General features: G+C 44.0%; 2 protein-coding genes across 2 annotated transcripts; both read left to right on the top strand.

The window, feature by feature from the left end:
- Nucleotides 1-521: 521 nt before the first annotated feature.
- Nucleotides 522-7,240, top strand: LOC310821242 (NLR family CARD domain-containing protein 3-like; the record flags this gene model as incomplete). The annotated part of the gene is made up of 9 exons (XM_083693208.1): nucleotides 522-643; nucleotides 766-882; nucleotides 1,191-1,272; nucleotides 1,977-2,205; nucleotides 2,569-4,348; nucleotides 5,731-5,904; nucleotides 6,096-6,269; nucleotides 6,385-6,431; nucleotides 6,684-7,240. 9 exons carry the CDS (start codon nucleotides 522-524, stop codon nucleotides 7,238-7,240), a joined length of 3,282 nt encoding a protein of 1,093 aa, XP_083549334.1.
- Nucleotides 7,241-10,196: 2,956 nt separating this feature from the next.
- On the top strand, nucleotides 10,197-15,925 carry LOC310821339 (caspase-3-like). Its single transcript, XM_083693352.1, has 6 exons — nucleotides 10,197-10,401; nucleotides 11,058-11,203; nucleotides 12,614-12,742; nucleotides 13,367-13,542; nucleotides 13,656-13,767; nucleotides 13,998-15,925. Exons 1-6 carry the CDS (start codon nucleotides 10,331-10,333, stop codon nucleotides 14,225-14,227), a joined length of 864 nt encoding a protein of 287 aa, XP_083549478.1. The 5' UTR covers nucleotides 10,197-10,330; the 3' UTR covers nucleotides 14,228-15,925.
- The last annotated feature ends 1,215 nt before the right edge of the window (nucleotides 15,926-17,140 follow it).

Raw genomic sequence — 17,140 nt, 5'->3', positions numbered from 1 at the left:
TCTGGAGATGATGGCTGGTGTTGGAGACTGCGGAGTCGAGTATCAAGTCTCTAAGGGGTGACTGGGAATCATTGAGCAGGGACACTCTCCTCTGTAACAGCTAAGGGATGAGCTCCAACTTGTTTCCACAATCAAGCCAGAAGAAGAGAAACGTAAGTAAACTCTCTTGTTGATTAATCATCATATTTAACAAGACTGAACTCTGATGGAAATCACTGATGGTTCACTGTGAATGTTGTGTTGATACTGAGCAGTACAAATCATATGACTGTTTATGGTTCTTGTTGATAATTAACCAGGAAGAGTGTGCTCTGCTGGAAATGTGTACTTGTGTTGTGTACTGTTGTGTTGTGTTGTGAAGTGTGAGCTATGATACTGAGCAGTAAAAGTTGTGTAACTGTATATGTTTCTTGTTGATAATTAACCAGGAATAGAGGGTATTATGATTATGATGTATCATATGAAATAAACAGTGATGGTCCAGTACATTCGAATTTACCTTCCTCATAGTTTCCGTTAAAATGAGTCTCTCTGGGGAGAGAGAGGAGGGGACCACTGCCTCTAAAATGAGTCTCTCTGGGGGGAGAGAAGAGGGGACCACTGCCTCTAAAATGAACCCTTGTATGAAAAATACATTTAAGAGGTGAGAACAGAGTTGTTTTTTTGGCAGATTTTCACTTCAGATTTGACTTTTTGAATTCATCCCTAAAAGATCCCTTTTTACAATTCCACCATCATGTGACTGTTTGAATCAAGGCAGGAAAGCCCAATCCAACAGGAGAGACCAGCCTCACCTGTACCCAGCTGTGTGTCTATGAAGAGTGACCACTCTATGATAGAGCCAATCACATTCAGAGGAAGACCTCCTCATTCTGGTCAAAGGTGAGTTTGATGTTTATTCCTCATATCCTGACAACACACAGATACACACTCATGAACATGTGGTGTCCACTATCTACTGTTAAACCTGTGAGAGTGTTTGTGTCATTGTATTTGACAGGGTCCAGCAGGAGAGACCAGCCTCACCTGTACCCAGCTGTTTGTCCATGAAGAGTATGTTAGAGCCAATAACATTCAGGGATGGAGTCTTTAACACTGAACAAGGGTACGAACTTTGTATATTGGAGGAACTGTGATTCATTCACACTTCTCTGGATTAAGACATCTGCTTATTTCTTGTTCTTACCCAGTGACCAGGTGGAGAGACCAGAGTCAGAGATTCCCAGTGGTCAGTCTGTCCAGAGTCAAACTGACCTGGCCTCTATATTCAGGGTGAGCTGTCTTAATTTGCTTGTATGAAATGGACAATACCTTTGATTGACACTTACATTCTTACTGCATTAAAGGTACAATCTGTAATTCAAACAACAACAAAGTGGACTCCCTGCCACTTTGTTGATAAACAGCTGAGGAATGGGGAAATGTTACCACTCTCAATTTCATAGACAAAGCTATCAAGGACTGACCATCCATGAGATAAACAATATTGGTTTAATCATGTTTTGAAGCTATTCAGTGTTTGTTTACAATTTCATAGTTTACAATGGTGAAAAACAAGCTTATGTGTTGGTTATATTGGGGTAAGACCATTGAATAAACCTCATGAGGCAGGTATAGGTTATATTCTTCAATAATCAATGGCTATATATCATTAAGGTAAAAGTCCAAAAATTGATGTACCAATTACAGACTGGCTAACCCTACCCTAACCCTTTTCAGGGGAAGGCTCACAAAAAGGTCTTAGTTTTTTGTAATATTCATCCAACCAGCCATATTTAACTTTAATAATTTAGTTACCATGGCCTAAAAAACACAATTGGGTTTCAGTATACCTCAGTCAGTATAATTTGAATCTCATGATAAAATACACCCAAAGTACTTTCAAACTAAATGTGTGAATGTATTCCTTCTATTGTGTGCCGTAACACAATAAACAGCCTTAATAACTTCTATTTCTTTGTAATTGTTTGTTTCAGTTGCTTGAAGACAATGTCATCACTTTAGTGAGAAATGAGCTGAAGAGTTTCAAGAGGCTTATTTCTCAAGACTACCCAGAGTGCTTTGAGAGTCAGGGGGAGGAAGAGGAAGTAGTGGATGATGAAGAAGAGAAGCAGGAGAGCAGTGCCAGAGAGGGCGCTCTGAAGATCACACTGCACGTCCTGAGGAACATGAATCAGAAGGAGCTCGCTGACACACTGGAGAAACGTAAGAGACCACAGATTAGTGTTACTGGGCAGAAATATGATTGGACATGTAAATATCACTAACTGTAATGATTAAGAGTTTCCCTATTTGGTCACTCTTTATATTATGTTGCCTCTATATTATAATTGCCTCTATATATAATTGCATCGTAACAGGGTTGGACAGTTTCCTATAACACAGGTGGAATAAGGACTGTTCTTTCCTACACTTGTAGTAATTTATCGTTCAACAACACTACATACTATTTAATTCATTACTATGAAACAACGTGTGATACAACATGTAATTACGGTTACTGAAGGTATTGGGTCAGCTTAATGTAAAGTGAGCCAGGAATATTTTGTTAATTGTTTTGTCATTCAGATGAGCTTGCTGTGGTGTGCCAACGTGAACTCAAGTCCGCCCTGAAGAAGAAGTTTCAGTATGTGTTTGAGGGAATAGCTGAGCAAGGCAACGCAACACTTCTCGATAACGTCTACACAGAGGTCTACATCACAGAGGGTGGAAGTGGAGAGGTCAATAACGAACATGAGGTCAGACAGATTGAGACAGCATCCAGGAGACCAGCAACACAGGAGACACCAATCAAATGCAACGACATCTTCAAGCCTTTACCTGGACAAGACAAACCAATGAGAAATGTGCTAACAAAGGGAGTCGCTGGCATTGGAAAAACAGTCTCTACTCAGAAGTTCATTACGGACTGGGCTGAAGGAAAAGCCAATCAGGATGTCCAGTTCATATTTCCACTTCCTTTTCGGGAGCTGAATTTAATGAAAGAGAAGAAATGCAGTTTGAATGAACTTCTTGGTCATTTCTTCATTGAAATAAAAGAATCAGGAATCTCCAACTTTGACAAGTATAAAGTTCTGTTCATCTTTGATGGTCTGGATGAGTGTCGACTTCCTCTAGACTTCCATAACAACGAGACATGTTGTGATGCCACAGAGTCAACCTCAGTGGACGTGCTGCTGACAAACCTCATCAAGGGGAATCTGCTTCCCTCTGCTCTCCTCTGGATAACCTCCCGACCTGCAGCAGCCAATCAGATCCCTCCTGAGTGTGTTGACCAGGTGACAGAGGTACGAGGGTTCAACAACCCACAGAAGGAGGAGTACTTCAGGAAGAGATTCAGTGATGAGAACCTTGCCAGCAGAATCAACACACACATTAAGTCATCAAGGAGCCTCCACATCATGTGCCACATGCCAGTGTTCTGTTGGCTCTCAGCCAGTGTTCTCGAGAGACTGTTGGGTGGAGCAGAGAGAGGAGAGATGCCCAAGACTCTAACACAGATGTACACACACTTCCTGGTATTCCAGACCAAACAGAGGAATGTGAAGTATCTTGGAGACCATGACAGAGATCCACACTGGGATAAAGAGCTAATTCTGTCACTGGGAAAACTGGCCTTCCAACAGCTGAAAAAGGGCAATCTGATCTTCTATGAGGAAGACCTGAGAGAGTGTGGCATTGATGTCACAGAAGCCTCAGTGTACTCGGGAGTGTGCACTCAGATCTTCAGAGAGGAGTGTGGGCTGCACAAAGTGTTCAGCTTTGTGCATCTGACCATCCAGGAGTTTCTAGCTGCTTTATATGTGTTCCTTACATTCAACAACAGCAATGAGATCAAACTGAAATCCTCATCCAGGAACCGTTTGTCATCACTCAGACGCAAACCTCTTGTTGGCTTACACAAGATTGCTGTGGACAAGGCCTTACAGAGTACGAATGGACACCTGGACCTGTTCTTGCGCTTCCTTCTGGGCCTCTCACTGGAGTCCAATCAGAATCTCCTACGAGGCCTTCTGACTCAGACAGGAAGCAGCTTACAGACCAGTGAGGAAACAGTCAAGTATATCAAGGAGAAGATCAGGGAGAATCCCTCTCCAGAGAGGTGCATCAATCTGTTCCACTGTCTGAATGAGATGAATGACCATTCTCTAGTGGAGGAGATCCAAAGCTACCTGAGCTCAGGATGTCTCTCAGAAGCCCAACTCTCACCTGCACAGTGGTCAGCTCTCGTCTTTGTGTTGCTGACTTCAGAAGAAGAGCTGGATGTGTTTGACCTGAAGAAATACTCCAGATCAGAGGAGGGTCTTTTGAGGCTGCTGCCAGTGGTCAAAGCCTCTAAGACGGCACTGTAAGTCGATGGATAAAATACTACTACTAATATGAATACTTGGGTGATGAATGGAGTATGTGATCACTTTTTATGATTTAAGGATTAAATGGAAGAAATATAATTATTGAGCACATGGTCAAAAGTAATGTTAATTAATTGATTGCATACTTTCACTTTTGCCCCTAAACATATTTTGAGTTCTGAGGACTGTTGAAAAGTTTCATTTCAGCTTTCTAACTATGCCAGATGTGTGTGTCTCAACTTCCAATAATGAGGTAGAAAGAGCCAGTTAAAGTCAGTGTACTGAACACTGGTTTGGAGAAATCCACTCCTGACGTTTACTTTGTTTTTAACGTAATGGCTATCGCATTCCACCATGGATACTCACACCACCGCTCAAATAAAGACTTTTTGTCTGACATTAAGCAAATAACATAGCTAGCTGGCTGGCTGGCTGGCTGTGTTCACAGTTCAGCTAATGAGTTTGTCAGCTTTGTTTTAGTGAAAGTGTAATGAGTCAGTTCGCTTCCCAGTGAATTTGGTGCACTTTTAAGGAGCTAGCCACTCATTTCGAACCGAAAGCTCTATCCACCATTTAAGGCATGAAAAGTATGGATACATTATGATTTCACCTTTAAAACGAAGTGAAATGATAAGAAAACTTGTTGAATGTTAAAATACCAAAACAGCCCCTGTAAGGGTTCTTGACGAAAATTTCATTATATGCTAATTAGGTGCGGCGACATGCAACTGGAAATGATAGAACACATCACATCTGTAAATTTTTCTTTGAGTCAAAATGACTTAATGCTTGTATTTATTCCTTATTCAGGCTGAATAGATGCCACCTCACAGAGAGATGCTGTGAAGCATTGGCCTCAGCTCTTAGCTCAGACTCTTGCCACCTGAGAGAGCTGGACCTCAGTAATAGTGATCTTGGTGACGGGGGGGTGAAGCTGCTCTCTGCTAGACTGGGGAGTCCACACTGTAAACTACAGACACTGAGGTGAGGTCTGAGACTATTCTTGTTGTCAGACACATCATTCCTAAGTATCTGTTACACAATCATTCGATGAAATCAATGATACTTGCACTGCAAGTGTGTGTGTGTGTGTGTGTGTGTGTGTGTGTGTGTGTGTGTGTGTGTGTGTGTGTGTGTGTGTGTGTGTGTGTGAGTGAGTGAGTATGAGTGTGAGTGTGAGTTTGAGAGTGTGTGTGTGTGTGTGGCCTTAGATCAGATCATGGCCATTCTGTCCTAACAAATGGCTAGTAAATAAAACACACGAAAACATAAAAACCTATCCATGGTTGGCTTGCTCCCCTGTTAAGAGATTCACTCATGAATTCTTGCACCACAGTGATCGTTTGACTAAATGTATTTATTTGTATTACTCATTCAGGCTGAATGGATGTCACCTCACAGAGAGATGCTGTGAAGCTTTGGTCTCAGCTCTCAGCTCAGACTCCTCCCACCTGAGAGAGCTGGACCTCAGTAATAATGAGCTACGTGACGGGGGGGTGAAGCTGCTCTCTGCTGGACTGGGGAGTCGATACTGTAAACTAGAGACACTGAGGTGAGGTCTTTTGAGGTGTAGAAGCATGAGTATCTAGGGCCATTATAATGCACTAGTTTTAATGTTCTTTCCATAACTAATTTGTGTGTAGTCTTTCAACTGCTAAATAAAGAGGATTTAAAGCTGTACATGTACATTAGAGAGGAATAATCAGATTCTTGATATCAGATGGAGTGAAACTATTTCCCCAGGTTGTCAGGCTGTGGAGTCCCAGAGGAAGGCTGTGCTTTTCTGGCTTCAGCTCTGAGGTCTAACCCCTCCCACCTGAGAGAGCTGGACCTCAGCTACAATTACCCAGGAGACTCAGGACAGGCGCTGCTCTCTGCTGTACAGAAAGATCCACTCTGTAAACTACAGACACTCAGGTAAAGGCTGAATATGTGGCTGGACGTATCAATGGGATTAATGCACAGTATCTATTTCCCACATGATTGTAAGTGTGTCATTCAACCACTGTGTGTTCTTCTGTGGTTGATATAGTGTGGACCATGGTGGAGAGTGCAGGCTCAAACCTGGGCTGATCAAATGTAAGTCACCAACACTGTAGAGAATAGGACTGTGATATTACTCAAAAATCAGGGTACAGTAGACTTCAAACAGAGCACCAGTACGGTATTCATATATAAATCTAAAATATTAGTAAATGTGAATTAGTTGTATCCATTGAAAAGCATTTTAAATTAAAAAGTAATATTTTGTGAAAAAAGAATGTTACCATAACAAGATCACATTGTGAATATTGTAATTTATTGAATGATTATTTTTGCCCTCTCAATCAGATGCCTGTGAGCTCACACTGGACCCAAACACAGCGCACAGAAACCTCTCTCTGTCTGAGGAGAACAGAAAGGTGACATGTAGCTGGTGGGAGAAGGAGTCGAATCCTGATCACCCAGAAATATTTGAGGACTGTCCACAGGTGCTGTGTAGAGAGGGTCTGACTGGGCGCTGTTACTGGGAGGTAGAGTGGAGTGGGAGAGTAACTAATATAGGAATGACATATCAAGGAATCAGCAGGAGGAGAGGATGGGGTAAAGACTGTGGGTTGGGACTCAATGACAAATCCTGGTGTCTGTTTTGTTCTGCTGAAAGGTACACTGTCTGGCACAGTAGTAAGAACACTGACATACCTGTCCCCTCCTCTGGCTCCCACAGACTAGGAGTGTATCTGGACTGGCTGGCCGGCACTCTGTCCTTCTACAGTGTCTCCTCTGACACACGGATCCTCCTGCACACATTCCACTCCACATTCACTGAGCCCCTCTACCCAGGGTTTAGGATTTCTTATGGCTCTTCAGTGACCCTGTGTAATCTCATCTCAGGGAGATCACACTGAACACCAAAGGCTCAAAGATGATGTCATGATGTAGTTTTACAATCACATCAAGCCTCATACACTCAAACTCAAAGGTTGTGAATGGCTGCAATCGGATCGGCTCCTGCTCATATTTGCCATTTTCTTACTATTTAGCAACTTATTACTGCCTTTTGTGTGCAGCATGTTGCTGCTCTTATTTCCTATGACCGCCAAGCTCTAAGCCCTAGCCCTAACCCTAAACCTAACCCTACTGCACACGGATCCCATCGCTACGTCTCTCGCTGACCTACAGGGCCTTTCTTTTCCTGGCGGGCGCTGGCGAAAGAAACGTCGCAGCAAGAACTGTCCTCCTGGCGGACTGGTGCCAGGACAACAACCTCTCCCTGAACATCAGCAAAACCAAGGAGCTGATCGTGGACTTCAGGAGGAAGAAGGGGCTGCAGTGGAGAGAGTCCACATCACCGAGGACTTAACATGGTCACACCACACCGACGCTGTGATCAAGACGGCGCTCCAGCACCTGTTTTTCCTCAGGCGGCTGAGGAAATTCTGTATGGACCCCAAGATCCTTACAAACTTTTAGAGATGCACCACATCCTGACCGGCTGTATCACCGCCTGGTACGGCAGCTGCACCGCCCTCGACCGTAAGGCTCTTCAGAAGGTGGTGTAAATGGCCCAGTACACCACAGGCCGCAAGCTACCAGCCATTCAGGACTTCTACTCTGACAGGTGCAAGAGGAAGGCTGGGAAGATCATCAGGGACCCCAGCCACGCCCTGTTCTCTCTGCTGCCTTCTGGCAAAAGGTACCGGAGCATACAGACCTGAACCAACAGGCTCCGGAACAGTTTCTACCCCCAGGCCATAAGACTGCGAACCCCCCCCCCCCCACCCCTCCACTCAACCGTCTCTACGTCAAGCCCCCTCCCCCTCGCCCTGAACTCAAGCTCTATAATAACCGCCCCCTTTGATCAGAAGACATCTGACATTATTGCACTTGTACTATTGTCACTTTTTGTCACTTTTTATTACTTATTATTAAATTATTGTTGCTGCTGTTGTTGAGCGTGGAGTAAGATCCCAAAACATTTCTCTTTGTCAATTACAACTGTATGTAAGTGACAAATAACATTTTATTTTGATTTTATTTTTTTAGTTGCATAGTGCTGTGTTTTCCCTGAGATGTTGGATGTACAGATGTTCCCTCTCCCGTGTGTGTAGTGTGTAGTGTCAGTGTAGCTCTCGTGATGAGTTGCCCTGCCTGAGACCTGTCAGCCCAAATGTTTTCCTCGGACCACAAGGATGTCCTCTTGGTTTAATGGTAGAATCTTGGGTCATCCACAGGAGAGGTCACCAGTTTGAGCCCTGGGTAGCAGTATATGTACATAAAAAATAGTCACATTGGATATTTGAGCTATGATGCTGTATTACGTAGCGATGTGTCCTCTATGTGTGTAGTGTCAGTCCCACACTGACCACTAGAGGGCAGCAGTACAGGTCCTGTGAGATGGAGGAGTCTCTAACTGTAAAGTCTTCAGGACTGTGTAGGTTTATACTTCTGCCTCAGATCTTATCTACAGCAGTTGATGAAACCATCCAGATAAATCATTAGATAATCAGATAAGACTGATGATGAACTCTGAGAATAACACAGGAGAAAGTGTATATATATAAGAGTTTAAGATTGGGTGTTTATATAAGGGTAAGATTGGGTGTTTGAGTTCTGATGCTGTATTGTGTAGCTGTGTGTAAGATAGCAGGGTGTGGATGTGAAGACAGCTCTCCTTCTCTGTCAATACAACATGTACATGTTCTGTAATTCACTTTCCATTTATTCCTTCACCTGTCTTTCTATCCAAAGTACAAGTTGTTCCCTCTCATGTGTGTGTGGGTATGGGTGTGGGTGTGTGTGTGGGTGGGTCTGTGTCTTTTGTTCCACTTTATGATCTAATCCCTTCGTGCAATGGCCGATGTGTAATCTTGATTGTTACATTCCTTTACAGTACAGGCCATCATGCTTCATGTTAACATGTATAGTTTATTTCCTTCTTCTATTCTCCCATTGACCAACCACAACTACCACCTAATTTCCTAAATCACCTAAAGTGTTTTAGCTGTAATTATTACAATAACTGTATCACCTTCTGCCTCCTCCTTCTCATTCTGACAGAGGCGCTAGCCTGAATTAGCCCTATAATGAAGTTCCTTCATTTTACTATAATGATGATGATGATGATGATAACTGCGTCAATATCAATAAAGTATTTGTTAAACAAACAACTGTGTGACCTCATGATGACTCGACACATGTCAGAGAGGCAGGTCTTGTTCTATGTGATGTATTTCTATCTGAACTCAGCCCTGTGCAGGACCATGGACAGTGTGTCTTGTTGTGTCTACTGGAGAGTATTGGCTCCAATGGAGACGATTAAGTTGATTAGAAAACAAATGTGTGATCAGCAGCCTGCTTGTCATTAGTGAATATTAGTCTCCATATTAGCCTGGAAGTCGTCCCCTAGTAATAAACGGGTATTATTGACTGATATAACACGGGTATTATTGAATGACATAACACGGGTATTATTGACTAATATAACACGGGTATTATTGACTGATAACACGGGTATTATTAACTAATATAACACGGGTATTATTGATATAACGGGTATTATAATACCCGTTATATCAATAATACTCGTGTTATATTATTCATATATATTATATATTATTATTAATACAACACGGGTATTATTGACTGATATAACACGGGTATTATTGACTAATATAACACGGATATTATTGACTGATATAACAAGGGTATTATAGTTAGTTATACAACTCGGGTTTCGGTGTTGATTTCGGCCAAGTTTCGCTATTAAATTATGCTGCATAACAGACTTCACTCATCTTGTTTACTCCACTGAACCGCTGCGATTGGCTGGTTTCTGTTGTTTGAAACAAAGAAACAGGAAGCTGTGACGGTGCGGTGTGCAGCTGCTAAACATCGGAAACCAGTGTTAAACAAAGCTCGATAACAACCTCACATCTGAACGGAAGTTTTCAGTCGACCAAACATTTATTTGTAGCTAGGTTGTTCAAAAGCACATAATGTCGTCTGCAGCAAACGACGTGAGAGCGGCAGGGGACAGCATTGACGCCAGGCGGGGCGACGGGGAAGAGTAAGATCGTCCCTTTGGTGTCTGCATGATGCCCGACTAGTAAAAGATACGGTGTATTATGAGTCAAATATGCTCATCCCATGATGATACAATGACTGCTTATCATAGAGAGAGAGAGAGAGAGAGAGAGTGAGTGAGTGAGTGAGTGAGCGAGCGTGCGAGAGACAGTGTGAGTGTGTGTTTGCGTGCGTCCGTGTGTCCATATAGAACATGACTGCTTTTCATTTCGAGAGAGAGAGAGAGAGAGATGGGAGTATCTGATGATGCCTTTATTAGTTCAACCCAGGGACAGCGCTGCACCGTTCATGACAGAGAAGTTGGTTGAATGGGAGGAAAGTTACAGTGACAGACTGCTTCCCACTCAGGTTGCACAGACATACAGAGGCCTGGACAAAACCAGAAAAACACACCGCCGCACTCTATCGTAGAATAACAAGAGGCTTGAAAGATGTCCTACTTGTTTGTTGTGGAATGTGGAAATAAGTTAACAGTAACCAGAAGAGTACACCACTAACATCGGCATCACTACCTGGTGTTGTTAACTAGCTTGTGTTGGAGTTGTTAACTAGCTGGTGTTGATGTTGTTAACTAGCTGGTGTTGTTAACCAGCTGGTGTTGGTGTTGTTATAAAGCTGGTGTTGCTGTGGTCTGTGCAGGTCTGAGGGGTCCTCCTCCATCTCTGGGTCTGTGGAGGTGGACGCCAAGCCCAAGCCCCAGAGTCACGACTTCAGGTACAGCCTCTCCTACCCCTGCCTCGGCCAGTGTATCATCATCAACAACAAGAACTTTGACAAGAGAACAGGTACCGGCTCCATCTGTTCATAGTAGACATGATGCTCTGGGTGTGTCTGATCTGGGTGGGGGAACAGGATGCTGTCATGACTGAGAATGGAATGGAGGATTGTTGATGAAACATAAGGTGTCTTTCAAATGAATAATAACTGATAATGACATCATTTTATTTGTACAGCACTTTTCCAAAGAAAGCAAGTTACAAAGTGACAGCCTAAGTGGAGACCAATAATAATAATAAACTTTATCTATATAGCATCTTTTTAAAACAGTGTTACAAGGTGCTTTACAAATGTACAGATAAAACAGATATACAAATAAAAACAAAAATAAAATGAGGAAAACAGTAAAACAACACAATGAATAGGGCAGCATCAATTAAAGGCTTGTCTATAAAAATGAGTTTTAACCTTCTGAACCCCACAACCCGCCAGCGGGTTTGAAAGGCATGTTGTCTTTAAAAAATCGGCAAAATTACACCATTGATCATAGCCAGAAACTGGAAGGGCCCTGCCTGAGGATCTTAGGCTGCTCTGAGACTCGTAGGGGATTAAAATGTCAGAAATATAGTCTGGTGCCATGAAAGTGATCAGTAAAATCTTAAAATCTGTTCTAAAAGTAACAGGTAACCAGTGTTGGGAGGCTGGCATTGGGGTGATGTGGTCTATTCGAGTTCTTGTTAAAAGCCTAGCTGCTGCATTTTGGACTATCTGTAACCGTGAGAGGGACTTTTTACTGAGGAAAGAATAGAGGAAGTTGCAATAATCCAAACGAGATGAGATGAATGCATGGATGACTTTTTCTAGATCGGCAAATGACAAGAAAGGCTGTATTTTTAAAATGTTTCTATATATATGCCATTTAGCTGACGCTTTTATCCAAAGCGACTTACATTGCAGTGAGTGCATACATTTTTCAGTATATATGGTCCCAGTGGGAATCAAACCCACAACCTAAGCGTTGTTAGCGCCATGCTCTACCGACTGAGCCATAGAGGACCAACTGATAAAAACATGACCACCCTGTATTGCTACCGTGGAGCAAGGAGGGCCAAATATTACCACCTCAGGTTTACTGTCATTCAATTGTAAAAAGTTCTGGGACATCCAACATTGAATATTTTTCAAGCAATCAATAAGAGAAGCTAAACTGGATAAATTATGGGGTTTAATGGGAAGATACAACTGGGTGTCGTCCGCATAACAGTCAAAGGAAATATTGTGTGTGTTATATTCTGCGTAATCCAGATATGAATATTATTACTATGTTGACACATCCGTGCAGACTCTGTGTTTGTTGGATGCACCTGTGCGCTCTTTGAGGTTGTTCTTGCAATCAAAAGCTCTTATTATAAAGTTATTATTATTATTATTAAGTTGACATCCATGCTGATGGATATGTATGTGTGTTGTTTGTCCAGGTATGAACCAGAGAAACGGGACGGACGTGGATGCTGCCAACGTGATGAAGGTGTTTGGCAAACTGGGCTACAGACTCAAGGTCTACAATGACCAGACGGTGGACCAGATCAGACAGGTTCTCACAGCAGGTACACACAAGTTCAGACCGGATCAGACCAGTTCTAACACTAGATCAGACCAGATCAGTCCGGTTCTAACACCAGATCAGACTGGTTCTAACTCCAGACCTAGACCAGATCAGACCGATTCTAACACCAGACATAGACTGGATCAGACCGGTTTTAACTCCAGACCTAGACCAGATCAGACCGGTTTTAACTCCAGATCTGACTGGGCTGGGCTGTACTGGGCTGGGCTGTTTATGCATCCATCATAGTTGCTGAAAGAGTGCAGGAAAGGACATAAAAAATTAATCATCCGAGCCAGCACAGAATGGTTTGTGTCAGCCCAGTAGTGTGTAAAGCCCCCTAAAGGGTTGAGAGCCCAAAGACCAACCTCACTGAGCTGACCAGTACCACCTGTAACTCCTCCCCTCAGACCCACTACCACCTGTAGCTCCTCCCCTCAGGCCCACGACCACCTGTAGCTCCTCCCCTCAGGGCCAGTACGGTTTCAGTGGACATAAATGTCTTTATTGTTCTAAAACAGAATGTAAAGTTACGATGGTTGAGTGTGTTCATTCTCCATGGTAACATTACATTGCTGTGTGTGTGCTTGTGTGTGTGTGCGCGCGCGTGTGTGTGTGTGTTCAGTCTCCAAGGAAGACCACAGCAGTGCGGCGTCGTTGGTGTGTGTGATGCTGAGTCATGGGGACGAGGGCGTGTTCTTCGGGACGGACGCTGCCATGGAGCTAAAGACCCTCACGGGCCTGTTCAGGGGCGACCGCTGCACCTCGCTGGTCGGCAAGCCCAAACTGTTCTTCATACAGGTGTGTGTGTGCGAGAGAGAGAGTTCTTACTGTTTGTCCCTTAAAGCTTCTGGCTCCTTCTCCTCTACAACTGCATAATTTACTCTGTGTGTGTGTCTGTGTGTGTGGAGCAGGCTTGTCGAGGTACTGATCTGGACAGCGGTATCGAGGCTGACAGCCCCTCTGACGGAACAACAAGGATCCCTGTGGAAGCAGACTTCCTCTACGCCTACTCTACAGCCCCAGGTACGTACACACACACACACACACCTCTTCATGTTCACCTTGGACCAGCTGTGTCTCATTCTGACCCCCAAGGTACACACACACACACACACACACACACACACACCTCTTCATGTTCACCTTGGACCAGCTGTGTCTTATTCTGACCCCCCAGGTACACACACACACACACACACCTCTTCATGTTCACCTTGGACCAGCTGTGTCTTATTCTGACCCCCCGCCCCCAGGCTACTATTCCTGGAGGAACACCATGGAAGGCTCCTGGTTCATCCAGTCGCTGTGTGAGATGTTCAGCAAGTACGGCCGAGAGCTGGAGCTCCTGCACATCCTGACCCGCGTCAACCACAAGGTGGCGATGGAGTTCGAGTCCGTCTCCAACTCTCCGGGCTTCCACGCCAAGAAGCAGATACCCTGCATTGTCTCCATGCTCACCAGAGAGATGTACTTCACTCCCTGATGATGACATCACACTGGTCCCCGTGGCAACACCACCGTTGTTTCCACAACATTCCATACAGTTCCCCATGCAGGAAGTGAAGCTGTGGTTATTTTTAGATCCTCCGTTCTGATTGTTGGAGCATAGTGATAGTGCTGTTACACCTGATTGAACTGATCAACTGATCTTAAGAGCCTTGGTGAGCTGAATCAGGTGTGTGTGTGTGTGTGTAGAGGGGTGGGGGGGGGGACACAAACACATTCTGCGGCCAGTAGACCAATTTGTTTGTTTTGTTTTGCAGTTTAAATCTCTGAATGAAAGGAGTTTTCTCTCTCTGTGAGAAAATAGGAAGATGTGTGTGTTTAGTTCAGTTGGTATATTTCAGTGCTGATTTTCATTCCAGAAGGTTGTTGACCCCCCCCCCCCCCCCCCCCCCAACCTCCTCCACACTCCTGTCTCAGACACGTTCAATGACCTCACTTCACCTCCTCCCCCTCCCTCCCCACTTGACCTCCTCCTCCTCCCCTCCTCATTTCACCTCCTCACTTCACCTCCTCTCCCTCCCTCTCCCCTCTTCACTTCATCTCCTCCCCCACCCTTCCCCTCCTCCCCCTCCCCTCCTCGCCCCAGCAACACTGGCGCAGGGCTCATTGGATACCTCTAGGTGTGGTCGTTACGGTAATGGGATTGTGTTACATTTTGTACGCTGTGTGCATGTGTGTGCTGATGTTGTTGTTTTTTTTTAACTCCTGTGGATAGAGTCTGGGAAACACACTCTGGCCTTTTTGTGTTTGTTTGCTGATTGATCATGTGGTCCTCTGTTAAAGACATTTCTCTCTGACATCTCACATCCCTTTGAATTCTGCATTGAAAATCATGAAAACAGTTTCACTTTTAGACTCCTCAGGGCTTTACACACAACAGGGCCCCAGACAGGGCCCAGCCCAAACCAAACAGGGCCCAAACCAGAGAGGGCCCAGCCCAAACCAGACAAGGCCCAGCCCATTCCCCTGTTCTATTTGGATGGCCCAACAGAAACTGTTAGTCTCTAAAGCTTCCTAAGCCTTGTACATAAACCTGGTCATCTGTCACTTGGAATCTGTCTTATTTAAAGGTACGCTATGGAAGTTTTAATTACAAATTCTTTACCTCATGTTTTGCCAGAGTGTTGAGTGTGTAATTATCATACTCCTCTGATTATCAATCAATTTCTTGCCTTATTGAATCAGACAATTCTTCGCTGATGCCCATAGACGTGGGGACGGGTACCCCTTTCTGTCCAATGAGGTAATCTTTGGATATTTTCTGACTATTTAGGGGACCCCTTTTGGCTCAAGAGCACCCCCAGCTGCAGAGGCTTTTCTCAATTGTTAGGAACACAACTCCTCACGTCCTCCTCCGTCCTCCACTCTCCTCCGTCCTCCACTCTCCTCCATCCTCCACTCCTCCGTCCTCCACCCTCCTCCTCTCCTCCACCCGCTTCCTCCTCAGGAAGCATTGGACGTGAATATGTGTCAGGGGAGGAACCTCGGTCTTTGTGTTTTATAATGACCAACTAAACTGTATCCAACTCCCACAATGATAACGTTTACATGCACCTTATTTGGCCATTCAGAATTAATTCAGTCTGAACGAATATTCCTGAACAACTGTTTTTATGATCGCAAATTCAAGTGGAGGAAACTGTTTACGTCCTGAATAAAGTAGTTTCTGACTTTTTCAGTGCCTTTTTCTTTGTGTCCCACGGCACAAACGGCCAGTATGTTTTTCACATTATTTGCACTGCTCGTCTTCATCATTTGTGCTCTAATTAGACAGATCATTATCACCCTCTTGACCAGCAGATCAGTAAAGACCCCAGGGTCATAGGTTCTACAGGCTTGCATGTGTTGTTGGCTACTTCCTACCGCTTGCTATCTGAGTGTTGTACAGTCTGTAATTACTGAACCGTCCATGACGACAGGCTCAAACGGAGCCTGGGTCAAACGGAGCCATATTCACAATGCCAATGATTTCATTATGAGTAGGAGTATGCAATTGTCAACTTAAAGTATCACACCAACCACCAACTCTTCTTATCTGGCTTTACATCCATGGGTGGCAGTCAAAACAGCTCAGGCAGACAGAAATAGGAGTGAGAAGTAGGAATTAGACCATGCATTTGCCATAATGCTAAATCAAGATGTCCGCCTTAATGGCCCGTCCATGTTCATGGTGCCGTCTCGAAACATTCATGGGTTCTGTATTTTTTCTCTCCCATATTCAAAGCTTAAAATACTCAGTAATAGTTCCAAACCAAGTCTTAAACTGGTGAACTCTTACAGATGAGGCAAAGTTCTTTGCACAGAGCCACCACCATAATTCTCCTGCATCCCTCTTAATCTTTGACACCAAGGTTTGCAGACACATGTACAAAAGCAATACAGTCACACTCCAGAGCAGGTTTGAACCCTCAACTTTCTGTCTACAAGTCAAAGATCTTACTGAAGAGCCACAGCTACTTCATGTTGCTGGTGCTTCAATTTATGTTTTCGATATTAAGAGTTGGTGAATAAGAGGAGTGCTGGAGGTCTGGTTCATGCTTTAGATTTAAAATACAGTTGTTGCGGTTAGGCTTTATGGGGAATAAAAATCAAATAACAAGTGCCTACCTGGTCAGTGTTGTCTGAACCCAACCAATGGATTTTATGTGTTTGACAATCAAGAAAACAGGTGCAACCTGCCACCTGGGTAAGTGATAATGAAACTATTCATGATCAGGTGTGTTAGCTTTCCTCCATTGCTCCAGACCTATCCAGATGAATCCAATCTACTGCAACAATCACCGGGATAGAAACAGTTAGCAGATCTAGCTCTAACATTGAGTCTATGGGAAACCAAAGGCTTGAAATTGTCCTCTGCTGGCAATACAGACTGTTTGTTTCTGCTTTTTGC

This window comes from Argentina silus (genome assembly GCF_951799395.1).
Source record: "Argentina silus genome assembly, chromosome: 21".
Classification (NCBI taxonomy): Eukaryota; Metazoa; Chordata; class Actinopteri; order Argentiniformes; family Argentinidae; genus Argentina; species Argentina silus.
Note: the sequence above shows the minus strand (reverse complement) of the source record. Positions and strands in the feature narration are given on the sequence as shown.

Excerpts from the sequence above, each read along its gene's own strand:
- LOC310821339 (XM_083693352.1), top strand. The coding sequence starts at position 10,331 with ATGTCGTCTGCAGCAAACGACGTGAGAGCGGCAGGGGACAGCATTGAC. Across the intron at positions 13,543-13,655 it reads CCAAACTGTTCTTCATACAG|GCTTGTCGAGGTACTGATCT; the intron begins GTGTGTGTGTGC and ends TGTGTGGAGCAG. Across the intron at positions 13,768-13,997 it reads CGCCTACTCTACAGCCCCAG|GCTACTATTCCTGGAGGAAC; the intron begins GTACGTACACAC and ends CCCCGCCCCCAG.